Source organism: Pleurodeles waltl, chromosome 2_1 (assembly GCF_031143425.1).
Source record: "Pleurodeles waltl isolate 20211129_DDA chromosome 2_1, aPleWal1.hap1.20221129, whole genome shotgun sequence".
NCBI lineage: Eukaryota > Metazoa > Chordata > Amphibia > Caudata > Salamandridae > Pleurodeles > Pleurodeles waltl.
This window is the reverse complement of record NC_090438.1, coordinates 405,817,228-405,831,682: the sequence shown is the minus strand read 5'-3', so window position 1 is coordinate 405,831,682 and position 14,455 is coordinate 405,817,228. Positions and strand designations below refer to the sequence as shown.

At 38.3% G+C, this 14,455-nt stretch overlaps 1 protein-coding gene across 2 annotated transcripts in view; it reads left to right on the top strand.

Annotated features, from left to right (window-relative positions):
• DIAPH2 (diaphanous related formin 2) overlaps positions 1-14,455 on the top strand; it is a 3,364,504-nt gene that overhangs the window by 829,751 nt on the left and 2,520,298 nt on the right. For both annotated transcript variants that reach the window (XM_069213107.1, XM_069213115.1), the window contains 2 exons: positions 4,224-4,360; positions 8,342-8,450. In XM_069213107.1, the coding sequence (XP_069069208.1) occupies positions 4,224-4,360; positions 8,342-8,450 (246 nt within the window). The remainder of the gene's footprint in view (positions 1-4,223; positions 4,361-8,341; positions 8,451-14,455) is intronic.

The following is a 14,455-nucleotide window of genomic DNA, read 5'->3' as shown; positions in this document are numbered from 1 at the left end:
TTTATGTTGTCATTTCAAATTTTTACATGCTGGGTACAGTGTGATTTGCCTATACTCGAGTGTTATTCTTTGGTTTGCCAGGGTTTGCATTTAAGCACAGATTATCAGGTTCAAAATCGGCAGAGTAGACACTAGAACTGTGGCCTTTGTTCTTAATCTTATTCTGGGCTCTTCTTAAAAAAAAAATACAAAAAAATACAATGGGTCTGAATTAAAGTTTTGGTGGAGAGGTTTCTCTGTCACAAACATGACTGATATCCCGCCCACCATATTACACGTTCCACAGGCTATAATCGAATTGTAATATGGGGATGGGATAGCCGCTACGTTTGTGACGGAGTAACCCCCTCTGCCAAACTCTAAAACAGGCCCTATATCTCCAATTTACACCAGAAAAGGAAGCAGGGGTTAATGAGTGCAGTTCAATGGGTAGAGAATTCCACAGTTGGGAAGCTGAGTAAGACATCCTCCTTCCTCTTTTATTGTTTGCTATTTTTGTGTACTCAGCGAGTCGTGTTGGGAGTACATAGATAATATCCAGGAGAGTTCTTGTCCAAAATGTTTTCACGTACATTATTATTAGCTTCATCAACATTTGTTCTGTCAGTTTTCTATTCGTTGGTTCGCTTTTTTGTTCGTTTTCAGCATGTACATTTGGACTTCAATGTGAATTCATTCTCAGTGTGTACACATGGGCTCAGTGAATTATCATGGGGTTAATAATCTTAATTTACTCAAAGTAGGTGACCACTTTTTCTAAGTGGGTCAAAAGTATGGCCAGAAATATCTTTCTTAAACCTGTTAATAAGATACACATTGTCCCTCTGTCACTATGACAGTAGTTATGTATCAAATACTCTGAGGACTGCAGCATACAACTGGCTGGTTTCTTTCAGTGATGGCATCAGATGGTATAAGTAGATAACATTCATAGTGGAATAGGGTACTATTGTGGAACTCTATCCACTTTTAAAATGTCACGACGCTTTCCCCCAGTTGATTTGCTGACTGATAAAAATTGAGGCCACTGATGAATAGACATCACCAGTAGGTAAAATCTATTTATCTGATTTTGCATTTTTACATAGCAAAAACCATATCCACTGGGCTACTGAGTTCTTTACATAAAGAGAGTGCCGTATATAAGAAAATGAGCATGTGTGTGTACATTTACCTTTCATATCATAGGATAATTTTGTTAATTTCTCTATTGCAAACATGAATGTCCAGTCTTAACTCGAACAGCATGAATGTAGATCACGTAAATGAACAAACTGCTTAATGGTCAGGGGATTTCAGATAAATTAATGCATCTACATCTTGACAAATGTTCTGTCTCTGTGTATGCAGAAAAATATGATTCATTTTGCACCTGGGCAGTAGAAAGCATTTAAACAAACCGGTCATTAAGGTTGGGGTGCACCAAGGAACAGCAGAACTCCTCCCTATTGGTGGGCTAAATCAGTTGATCTTTGTTGGCACGTCAGACCTTAATAAGTAAACTGACAACGGGACGCAAATAGGTTGATGAACCTTTTGACTCGCATTTAAGATGTTCCCACCATGGATCCAGTACATGCAGATCAGTAATTAATCAATAACATTAATAATCAATAGGAGTCAGTATTTATCACACACCATGACCTTTCAGTCATGAATAACCACACCTTTTAGTAAAGGTTAGAATATTTATCTCCCTATATTAACAATGCTAATGTCATGTAAAATAATCTCAAAATCAAATGATAAACATACAAAAACATCACTGTCTGTTCAAATCTGCTAAAGAAACTTAATCTAACCAAGGCTTGAATAATTACACATTCTAAGGTTACGGTGCAAAGTAATAACAAAAACAATTGTGCAAACGATATTACATACATTTAGATTCAGCAAAGAAAAGACATTGACTGTTGCTCCTTATAGCAGACTTTCATTAGTGAGAATCCTTATCTAACACCACATTATCATTAGCACACTGGGCCTCATGCAAAACATTTTAGTCAGCACAAATTTAGAAAATATCAAACTATGGCTCTATCAAAATAGTGCGGTTGGTTCCTAGAAAGAAAAAGCAAATAGGCATAACAAAACACATGCATAACAGTATACCTCTCCTCAATTGGATCGGCAAGCTAAGATAGTCTTTGTCATCAGGACATCAGTTTGGTCAGCAAGGCATCAGGATTCAGCATCAAAGTTCAGAAAATGCAAAGTCTTTAATCATTAAAGTTGAGCATGTCTCTAGACGCCCAGTAAAGTAATGGTCTTTCGGCAAGAAAGAAAATGGCAAATGGGTTAGGCGAAAGGCAAATGCACAATGGCAAGTGAAAAGTCACAGTGACAGATTCTTCTTCATGAAGGCCGTCTAGGTTAGATTTCCTAAAATTACTTCCCAGTCCTTATTGGTCAAGGGATCGCATGTTCACACTTTGTCCAATAAAACTAAAATTTCAAATCTACATTTTCTACTAGTACACGGTTCACATGTCAATGATTGGCTCCTTCCGTATTGTTTTCATCATCTGGCTCGTCAGGTAACAATATTGTTGCAGCTTGTACTCCAGTCAGTGTCTATTGTTCTCCTCATGAGAAAGTCAGTCTTACACACATTACACTTATAATGTTACATTTAGTAAGAACAGCATCTTCTAGCAAGTGGTTCTCAGGAGAAAGAATTTTAGCTATGAGCACATTTGGTCAGCACAGTGGAAAATCACAATTTAATTCTCTAAGCAAAGGTTTTTCTTTATCAGTTTAGAAATACAGCTTGACATGAGGCCATGCAACTAGGCCAAGACCTCTGCTAAGTTAAGGCCTACAATTAATACAGCTAATACATAATGCATAATCCTTATTATGACATATTACTACATTAATCAAACATAAGCTCCATATTTCATATTAATAAGCCATTAATAAGTACACATCATGAACATTGGTGACCACTCACGTGGACACATTTTTACAAAAGTGCATTATTTTTCTCTATAATAATACATTTTTCACGCAAATCCATTACTAAGAATAAATGAATATTCATTAATATTTTTATTAAAACACCTGCTCTGGAATCTTCCAATCATGTTCTGTGATCTAGAATAGTCGTGGCATACTAGTTTCATAAGCTTTAGCCTATATGATCAAGCGCTTTGTTTGGAAGCAGTCCTATTTGTGTAGTAGTGTTCTCAAGTACTTAAGAGTAGATGGAAGAAATAAAAAAAACTCATATCAAGAGGGTGTAATTAGACATAACTGCAAATAATTAGATATATACATATAAACTATATTGATTGTAAATTTGATAATGCTTCAGAAGTAAATATCTAGTAAATACCTAAACATTTAGATGTCCTGAATGGGTATGCTGCTGAATTTAGATCTAGTGAAGGGAGACAAATTCTTGTCATCACAGTTTTGTCGGAACACCGATACAACCTCACTCAATAGCTGCACTGTTTGTTTTCTCTGTATTTCCTGTTCGGTGAATAGAGTGATATACTTCCTGTTAGTAGTCTCGTCTTTTAGACCCCTATTGCCTAGTGGGAGAAAAGATGGCTACCTCCATGTTGATGAGTAATAAAATCTATGGCTCCAGCCCCTGTATTTAGAGGCACAAGCACAACATCCAAAAATCAGGCTGAGATCCCGGTGGCTTACCTTGGAGTGAACCACCCCTGCTTCCTAGTGCAGTTAATAGGGGAATACGTAAAAAAAACAGAGAGGTGTTATTATCAACTCGTAATGAGTGCCTTAATGTCCAACCTTACACAAATCATGACTCGTTTTTAGAAAGTTTTTGTTTACTATCAACATGTTGACATTTTCATCCGGATTCAAACAACGATCCCATTTTATGAAAATATAATAATTACATCCACACTAAAGGCACTCAATCATTATTTTGGTTCAGTTTTCAGATTTGTACTTGTCTGCATGTTTTTCTGATTTGCTGGGGCCCAGCCAGTTGACCTTGTTGAGTTGTCCTCTCATATGATCATAAATTGAAATTAACTGTCTATGGAAATTAAAATGTGAGTGTATTTGTTTACACATTAGTAAATGAAATTTAAATGCAATGTGCTATCTAATAATTGTTGTTGTCCCAGTTAAAGGACAATGCTAACAATGGTGTTTAGAAGAAACTAGTGTCATGAAAATGGAATCCAAGATAGTTTTCTATGCACCTACTGATTTACCACTTCTTATATTCTTGTTTATAGTATGGACTTCAAAGAATCCTCAGTGAGGACCGGAGTCTGTTTTTATTGGCCAGAGCAATTGATCCCAAGCAAGTACATATGATGACAGAAATTGTGAAAATACTATCTGCCATTTGCATAATTGGAGAGGAAAATATGTAAGTATTGTTCTGCTGATTTGTTTTTCCATTCCAATCGGTGGTTTTATATGTATTCTGATTACAGTAATAGATGCTCATTTTATTTTACCAATGTATGTTTGAAAACATTCTTTTTGAATGGCATAATTTCTTCAATTTGTACTCATACTCAGGGTCCTGGCATAAAAGAAGTTTAAATAAAAAAGAATCACATTGTACAACACATCTATCTATATATCTATTTATCTATCTTACACTGCTGCAATTGTTTTAGTAAGGTGAGAGTTTTCATAGGAAAAACGTTTTTTGTTTGTTTTGCTAATCTGCACAAAATTTTCCAATAAAATTGTCATCCACCTCCGCTCCTTTCTGGAACGTTTTCTGGTAATCAATTAAGTGGAAGCTAAGAAAAAGAAAAAAGGGGGGAGGCAAAAATGTGATTTCCCTTGTTAATTCCCATATGAATTTTTGGGAAGTGATACAGAAAACACAGCTGAGAGGAATTAAATCAAATGTGACAGAATGTTAGAATTTTACTCAGAAAGCATGTTTCTCATTATCTGATGTGAATATGTACAGCTATTTTTGAGATATACACCTTTAAATAGATGCTTGGGGTCAAGAAGTTGGGTATATATGGAAGGTTTGTCCCACTGTAGTCCTGCAGGATTCAAAACAATAGGGCCTCTGATTGACTGGGGGAGCTTTTCTTCCCCTTGGCCTTTTCTATACTGTGAGACCAGTACCAGTCCCTTCGTACTGAGAGATCTGATTAGTTGTCCCCAACTTGGAGAAAAATGTTGCCATTATAGGACTCTGGAACTCAGTACTGTTGGTATTAAGTAAAAAGTAAGGCATTAGCTATGGGAAGGGTGAGGAAACCCTGACCATCTAGCACATGTGGAGGGGGTCCAGAGGGACCACCAATAACAGAGAAATAAAATTAAAAAAAATTGTAGCCAGTACCGCATTACTGCTGTACCCCTCCTGTAAAGTATGTGGGACTTCCTTGGGAGCCGCCCGTCAGGTGTCACCCACATAATACCACAGGAGCCTGTAAGCTTCAGTGGGGAAAAAAATTAAATGAAATAAATAACTAATACGTAGGGTGTGGCCTGCAAGGGATTGATATCGGCAGTGGGTTGGCCACAGGGCCACCGACTTTCCATGGTCAGCCGGGTGTTTTCTGACCACAAGGGGGTTAGCCACATGCAGCGGAGGGTTGGGTGCAGAGCCTAACCATAGGCCAGGCCATGTGGCAAGTGCACAGCTTATGGCTGTGCACAGTGAGGGGTGGCTGCCTGCAGGGTTTTGGGTGCAGGGCATGTGCGCAATGGGGGCTTGGCTCCCCATAGGGCCTGGGTGCAGTGGTGATGAAGCTGGAGCCAGTACCATGAAAAATAAAAGAAATGCAAATACATTTGGGTTGGTGGTCGGTGGAAAAATGGGTCCATCGAGGGCTCAGGGCACTCTCAGGGAATGGCTGCCATTATGGGATTGGCTGCAGGGTATGACCATAGGCCCTGCCCTGTGGCCATCCCCCTGCTGCGCTCGGTTGAGGGCAGTGTGCAGTGAGGGTTGGCTGTCTGCGGCATGGAATTGTGCTCAGGGCCAAGCTGAAGGCCAGGCCCTGCAGCTAAGTTTATGCTCCACAAGACTGAATGCTGTATGCAGCAGGGGGTTTGCCAGGTCTTATGCTCAAACCTGTGTTGCTCATGGCTGAAGGCTGTTGTTGGAGGTGGCACGTTCTGGTTGGCTGAGGCGAGGCCCTAACCAGACCGAACTTACCACTCCCGTCAGTATACTCGCTGTATAACTTGAGCTCACCTTTGGGTAGTTTGGCACAGAGCAGTTAGTCTTATCACAGGGGCAATGTGTAAAGCATTGGTACAGTACTACCACACCCAGTTCAATATCACACAGTGATAGAGTGCACTGCGGTTCACAACAATAGCAACAATGTGTGCAACTGTGCCTCCACAGCCTTCATCGGTAGGTCCAATACATGCTTTACAGGCTATTCTAGGCTACTCAATGCAACATCCTACCAGTAGCCAGGGCTGTACCCTCCCTGGGTATGTGGTGTACCTTTTTACAGGGCAAAGTTAATCACTGGAACCAAGCACGTAAGCAGGGCATTCACACTTTTCCACAGCAGTACAAGGGAAAAGTGCCCAGAGTCCCAAGTCCACGCAAAGAGAGCCAGCAAAACCGAGGGAGCAAAATAATTCTGGGAAATCCCCAAAGAAGGCCTATCTCCAACAGCTGTGCTTAGTTGGGGAGTTGGCTGAATATGATAAAATAAAACACAGACATTTACTGGAAAAAACAAGGGGTAAAGTGACATTACAGTTTGATATGCTTATACTATCTTACTTTTCGTTAAAAGAAACTCAGAAATTGACTTACAAAATAATTTGATGTGAAGTAGTCAGGTATGGTGATAAGAACTTACCTTATGTTTAAAAAACTCTAGAACTCAAAGAAAAAAATATGATGTTATAGTGATGTTAAAATGTTGAAGTGATGTTATAGTTATGTGTTGAAATATCACAAAACTAACAATTCACCAATTAGACTTTACTGAGATAACTATGACTTGCTCCCTCACCATTCACTGCTTATGATCTTACATATTAATCTCTCATGAGATGTTAAATGACATCATTGGTGACATCATGGAAAACATTCAAATGGCATCATTAGTAAATTATTTTTATGCTTTTAGTATCTATTGAATATATTTGCAAGAAATTGAAATCATTATAGGCTCGTCAAGGCCATCCTTATAGGCTTTGCCTGTTTGTTTTCTATCCTAATATTTTACTACTGGCAATGAAGAATTATAGTCGTGCTCATTTTGTTGGTGTTTGGCTTTGATTTGACCTTGTTAAGGATTTACATCCGCTATACACTAGAACAAGGCAGCTTATATTTTAGTCCACAGCCCTCCACACAACATAAGGTCCCGATCTTCATTCACATTGTGCTATGAAAAAAACTGCACTTGGTTTATGTGTATTTTAAGATTACCAATATCATTTTTTTTTTAAATACTAATTCAAATACGGGTTGTTGGAAATGATTTATGTAAATCATGGCAAAATCACTGTTGCCAGTCGTCAGTATCCAGCCGTGATAAAATATGCGTTGACATGAATTCTACAGTTATTCAGTTAAAACTTGCAATCCTGATATTTAAAATGCTTTTTGACTGTGCCCAAATATGTGACTATCCTCGAGAAGAAGCATGGCAAGTTACCATTAAAAAATGATCTTCCTGGTATTTATGAATTCTAGAAAGCTAGCTCTGGGGCCTTCCAAATACAATGTATTCCTGCAGCTAAATCCCTGTGCTGCCCTATCTTTATCACATCACATCCAGTGCCAGATGTGAAACCAAAATAGCTTTGGCAAAAATTGCCAAACCAGCGCCACACTGCAGGTGGCTGCAACCAGAATGGGACCATGATGCCATGCTTGGTGAATGGCAGCCATTCCTGTTTAGAAAGCAGCTCCCGGTAAAATGCTAGAGTGGCACATATACCAATCCAACCCTGCACACTTAGGGCTTGTCTTGGAAATTTCTGCACAATAGAAAAACTGAAAGGTGGTCAATATTTATGTCTTAAAATGTAGGCAAGGACCACACAGGAAACCCATCTATTTTGCCAAGCTTTCAGTGCCATTCTTACTTCACTATATATCTAGCACATATATATATATATATATATATATATATATATATATATATATATATATATATATATATATGTATATATATATATATATATATATATATGCGCTTTGGTTGGCTGTGCTTCACTCTCCTTCGGACTCAGCTGTGCTAGAGTTCCAATCAAGCCTAGATAATGCCTAGATAAAGTGGGTACTGTTTAAAATGCAAACCTAATCAATAGATATTTGTAGCTTTTTTTCTGAAATGCAAAGATTTATTTAGGAGAAAGATCTTTGAGCTTGTTTTCTTTTTCTATTTAGCTTGGATAAGCTACTTGGAGCCATATCTACTGCAGCGGAGAGAAACAACAGAGAGCGTTTTTCACCAATTGTCGAAGGGCTGGAAAGCCATGACGCACTGCAGTTGCAGGTATGTGCAAGGGCATATACCTAATTACATAAGTAATGTCAAGTAGTTTGCAAGCATTTTGCTGATCTGTGACGCATTGCGCTTTATTGTGTCTACAATGTACATACACCTCATTGCAAGTAAAATTAACTGTTTGAGTTGTTCAGTTGAGCTCTTGGATTCTGAAAGGCTTAGGCCTTGTTACTGCCATTATCACATCCATTAAAAGCTACACCGAGATGTTCTGTATGGATCGACTGCGATAATTATCACCTATAATACGTTTTTAACAATTAACATATTGATGATGTTGGCGGTTATTGCACCAAAGTCCCTATGTTCCAGTATTTATTAGTCATTTCTCCCACGGTTTTACCGGCAGGTATTCAATAAAAAAATCATAATTATTATATGTGTGTCAACAAGAGTACTAAACCATATAGATTCCTGAATTTCAGAACACTCGAGTATTGCTGCGGCATGAATGCGCCTTGCATTCTATTCCTTACTATTGATTATAACATTCTATAACTTCGGGTATATTTTATACTATCAGTTGATCAAAATGACACTGTAGAAAAGTTTTCACAAGGTTATTTAGGTTTATTATGCTTATTTGTATGTATTTACATGTAGATGTAATTAACTACAAATCACAAAACATTCACAGATGGTTAACATTAAGTAATGTACACAAAACACTCAACAAACTATTTAATCCATTTTACTTTTTTTCAAGATGCTTTAAACACTAGTTACCTTGTGACAAGTTCATTGCAGTCAACTTTTCCCAAAACACTTAGTACCAGATATATCATTGAGCATGTTGCAAGTAGTGGGTGTAAACTGCACACTGACGTTTTGTGAATTGCCCAGCAAGCTGCTGATGTACTGGTCCGTTGCATCTTTCATACGGTCTATGAATGGCTGCTAATGTAGAGACAGCACACTACCATTCACGCTTTCATATTCCATCATACCAGTTTTTACTATTAAGGGCAGACCATGTTCCTTCTAGGCCATTGGATTAATTGGAAAAATCATGTACTAGGAAAATATTGGGACTGGAAGAAGCATACGGTGGTCACCTGCACCACTGTCCGCTACCTCCCTACCCACAACCAATGGCATGAATCTCTGAGGGGACAGTATCCCACAGGCACAACTCCCTCTTTCTGAATCAGCTTCCACCCCAGCTCAAAGTTCATTAACTGATCATTGTTTTGTTACTACCATTCCAGCCTTAAACTATGGATGGCATCCTAATCCATCTCACAAATATGAGGTACACCCCCATTTGTGATTTAGAAAGAGCTGCAATGGCATTTTCACAGGCCAAAAAGACTTTCCTGACATGTAGAAGGATTTTTGCGTATTGTGAAAAGAACTTTTGTGTTTCACACCCTGAAGGTTTGTCATTTGTGGGTTTAGCTAGGCAAAAGACATGTGTACATTATTTTACCTTATTACATTGTTTTTTTAGTTAAGCATTTTTCGCTTTCTCGATGGGTCAGCAGTAGGATCAACTGTCTCAGGAGAGGAGCACTTAGCTTAGAGCAGTTAAGTGTGATATTGCAATAAACCCCACTTTTATAGCACTTAAACTACACAAGTGATCTTCTTGGAGAAACCCAATCCAAGAAATTTCTCACATTTTGGTCAAGGTCACCCCATCTTAAATAGCAAATGTGTTTGCGCACTGTGGAGCTGTACATTGCAGAGAGATACTGTAGTTGTTTGTTAGAATTAAACAAGCAAACCTCCTAGATACTCCAAAATTCAAATCGGTAGCATTCGCCCAACCCATCACTGTTCATTTTACTTCAGCATTAAAACGTATCATAAAGAGTAGGTACTTAAATGCATGTTTTTCAAATCCTATGGGTTCTAACGAGCCATCACACTCGGTGATCATGTGTTCACCTTCACATGTAAATCATAATTACCTTCTCTTTCTCTCTTTATGATTCCTTGCAGAGTGAAAGAAGTGTACAAGTCACTTCATAGTGTGTGTTCAGCAAACTTTTTATCTCCTTGGCCTTTTGACTAAGAGGAACTTAATCCGACGTTCAGTAGCGTAACAAGGTTGAAATGGGCCCTGGTGCAAGCAAGGGAAAACTGCCCCTTTGACTGCTATTGGGGTTATATGTACAGCAATGTCAGGGTTCAGTGGCCCCTCGGGCTTTGGGCCCAGTGCCACTTCACCTGCTGCACCAATGGTAGCTATACACCTGCCTACGCTCTAACATAATTGCTCTGAAACAAGTAGAACGTTGTTTCTTGAAGTAACTTCCATAGGCAAGACTCATTACTTTGTTACTCACTGCGATCTCAGGGAGCCACACTGGAGACCCATAACCCCTACTTGGTGCTACATGTATCAGATAGGTGAAGGAAAACAATACCAGTGTGCCTTCCAAGGCAGTGCACTGTAAACACAGCAAAAGGCTGCAAAAGAGACAGTCAGACATAGATATTTGTGGATTTAGATTGTTCAAGTTTGTCTCCATTGATACTAAAGTATCACTATTTTTCTTCAGATTTCATGACAAAAGTCAGCCAGTGTCGTCCAGTAAATCGGTATGTGGTCTTATCCTAGGGCAGGACTCAAACGATTGCCATTGCTCATGCATCAAGCATATATGCATAAGATAATTAAAAGCAATCCTTGTTGGGGAGTGTACCTAGGGAGTGGTACTCCTTCCCACCGGACAGTAGAGCAGTTATTACATCATACAGTGCTTTGAAAGAACAGCTGCAAATCTCAGCAACAAAACTTAAGTAACAATTCCCTGTATGAAAGATCCTTCTGCTTCAGGAAGTATTAAAGGTATACTGCATTAGTAAATAATGGTTCCCATTTTACATCACGTACTATTTGGTATGTGTGCTAGCGCGCCTGGTCCTTAGTAAGTAAACTTACAAGGGGACGCGTATAGGCTGATGAACCTTTTGGATCACATGGAGTATCCTAGCCATGTGGTGACCAATGTTATCAATATTCAATATACTCAATCGATAACCACTAAGAGAATCATTAAACATTAGACAATAAATCAACATTTCATGAATAACCACAACTCAATAAATGTTTTCACAATTTTTATTTCCCTATTAGTTACAATTCTGAACCATCGGATTAATTCAAACTTTATTCAGGTATCTCAGAGTTAATCCATTGGTGACCACCAATAACATAATGTAATCAAAACTTGAGAAAACATATGCTCTAATGCTTCAGCATAAGCTAACAGAGATGAATATATCGACATTAATAGCAGAGTTCAGCAATCAGTTCGCCAATCATTTGTCACTGTCAACCTCACCCAAGGGAAACTTACCTAACCCAGATTAGCATTTGCATGTTGGACTTCATGCAAAAACAATTTGGAACAAGAGTTTAGAAAACATCTAGCTAAGAGGGAAAAAAAAACTATAAGAACAGAGCAGTTGGTACCTAGAAAGAAAGGCATGAAAGTTAATCAGTCACATTGTCATAGCTACCTATCCACAGAATGGATCAGCAACAGTCAGTCTTCGTCTTCAGGTCATCAATCGATCAGCAACGCATCAGGCTTACAAGAGCATGAGCCCAATGATAGATTCTCGAATCACGTCTTCAGGCATCAGCAACTCACCCCTCACATCTTGCATCATCTGAAGTTTTTACCCTTTGTCATGACTTTTTATTAATGTTTTCCAGTCCATCCCCTTAATTCCTAATTGGTCAGTCAATCACCAGTTATTACTCTACCCAATAATACTAATTTTGCAAATCTATGAATTCTAATACTACGCTGTTCTCAGTTCGTTGATTGGTTCACTTTACGATGTCCTCATCAGGTATAAAAAAAATGTTGCATCTTCTTTTCCAGTCAGTGTCTCTATTGTTCAAGTCCTGGGAAAGTACATCGAGTCTGACTTGCACCAGAATTTGTTACATGTCTAGTTCCATCATCTCCTGTCCATCAGTACATTGCAGAAAATTCTAGCTAAGCAGATTTTATTAACATATGCGGTTCATGGTCAGTTAAACGCATCAGCTTCTCTACAGTGCGCTAGAAATTCAGCTTCTGCACGAGGCCTGACAACTAGGCCACAACTTCGGCTAAGTTAACTCTACAATATAATGCAAAACATAGGTTATACATATTAATATGACATATTACTAAGTTATTATTACTTTTTTTTATTATTTCACAAATTTTTATTCATTTTAGTACAAGTTCGGATAAGTTGGCTGTCACTCTGCATGGGCACATTTTCAAACGTGCACATTATTTTTTCTACGTTTAGTTTTCTATCAATTTCTTGTTAATCAAAACATATAAATATTCATTAATAATTTATAATTAACATAGCTGCGTCAGCATGTGCTTTAGTTGTTTAAACAGGTACTGCACATGAACATGTTCTATTCCTCTATCTTCTTCTCATCTTACGTAAATGTTTTAAAACGTTATATTATTTATTTTATTGTGTTACATATTTTTATCACATCTTTTACTTCATTATATTATTTGGGATGCTAAGTGATATGACTACTTTGTGTACAAATTTTCCCATGTAGGGGGGGCTCTCTGCCACCAGTTGCTCTCGCTCGTGCTATTTAAAAAAACTGCTAAGTACATTAGTAAATTCATGCATTTCAGCCACGTGCTCGTGCAAGAAAACAAATAACAAAAGAACAAAAACGAAGGAAACCAGCTCAGTAGATCTTACGTTCAGTTTACCACTGTTGTCACTGGCTAGTCAAAATGCAAACATCATTATCTTCACATTGAAGGGAATAGTGAGTGATTTGGATTTCTGTGCCCATCGTATTTTATAGAATGCTCTATTCCGTGAACATCCAAGAAAGATCAACAAAATATTCCTACTTTAAAGATTGCAACATGATAGTATTGATTTTCACTAGCATATCAATTCCACAATGTGAGTTAATGAGTAAAAATGCACATCACAATGCACCAAAACTAGTCAATAAAGTTATGGAAAAATGTTATGAGAGTCTGTTTGCACATACATTTTGCCGACTTAAGTCATCACAGAGGGATAAAGTCAAACCCTGAAATAGCTTCTGAGAATTAGATAATGATTGAGTGCATGGCTTTTCGCCTTTCAGGTTAAGGCCATTTGACAGAGTTGGTTTTGTAATCTTTACAAGCCAATATGAAAACCTGGTTCGGTGGTGAAGGTGTTGCATGCACGATTACGTTCTTGAAGGCTGAAGGTCATCAAGCAAGGGTATACATTTTCCAGCCTGTATGCTCAACAAGGTGGGGACAGTCTACACTAATGTAGCAAATTGACCTGTCTACTTGCAATCCAAAAAACACAATTATTTTAATATTGCAATATATTCACTTATTAGTATTGGGTCCAGATAGCTGATGCCTCCAAGGTTGGAACCTGTCCCTTTGGCTTGAAACGTGGTAAAAGGAGTTTTTTTGTGTTGATTTGCATGGCAGTTTAGATTGTTAATATTGCACCCAATGGCCAGTCACACTAAATGCAATTTTCCTGGTGTGTGCAGAGGAAATAATTGTCTGAATTCCACACTTAAATGCATCATCACTCAGGTCTGGAAATGCTTAGTTAATACAGATGTATCACGGCTCACCTAGCAGTTACATAGAGGTTAATTGTTAATGTATGGTGTAGCTTGAGGCAGACACTTATCAACAGGAGTTGAATATCTTGTCCCAGAACCATGTAATTTGCATTTGTTTGCTATGTAAATAAATGTAAAAGAACGTTGTCACTTTGATTCCTGGGGCCTAATGTAATATTGCCACACTCTCCTAGAGGCACAACACCCGTTTGCACTTGTTTTTTTCTCTTTAGGCACTTTGTTTTAGCTGGAGGAGATAGAAATTTGTGTAACACCTTCTCTAATATGAGTTGCTTTATTTGCTTTGAGGTGTGCCCTTGCCCAGGCCAGAGTGTGTGCACCGGTGCAAGGACAAACACGCCGTTGGAAGGCTCACTGATTTCGCAACATATCTAATATGTTTCAGTCAAAA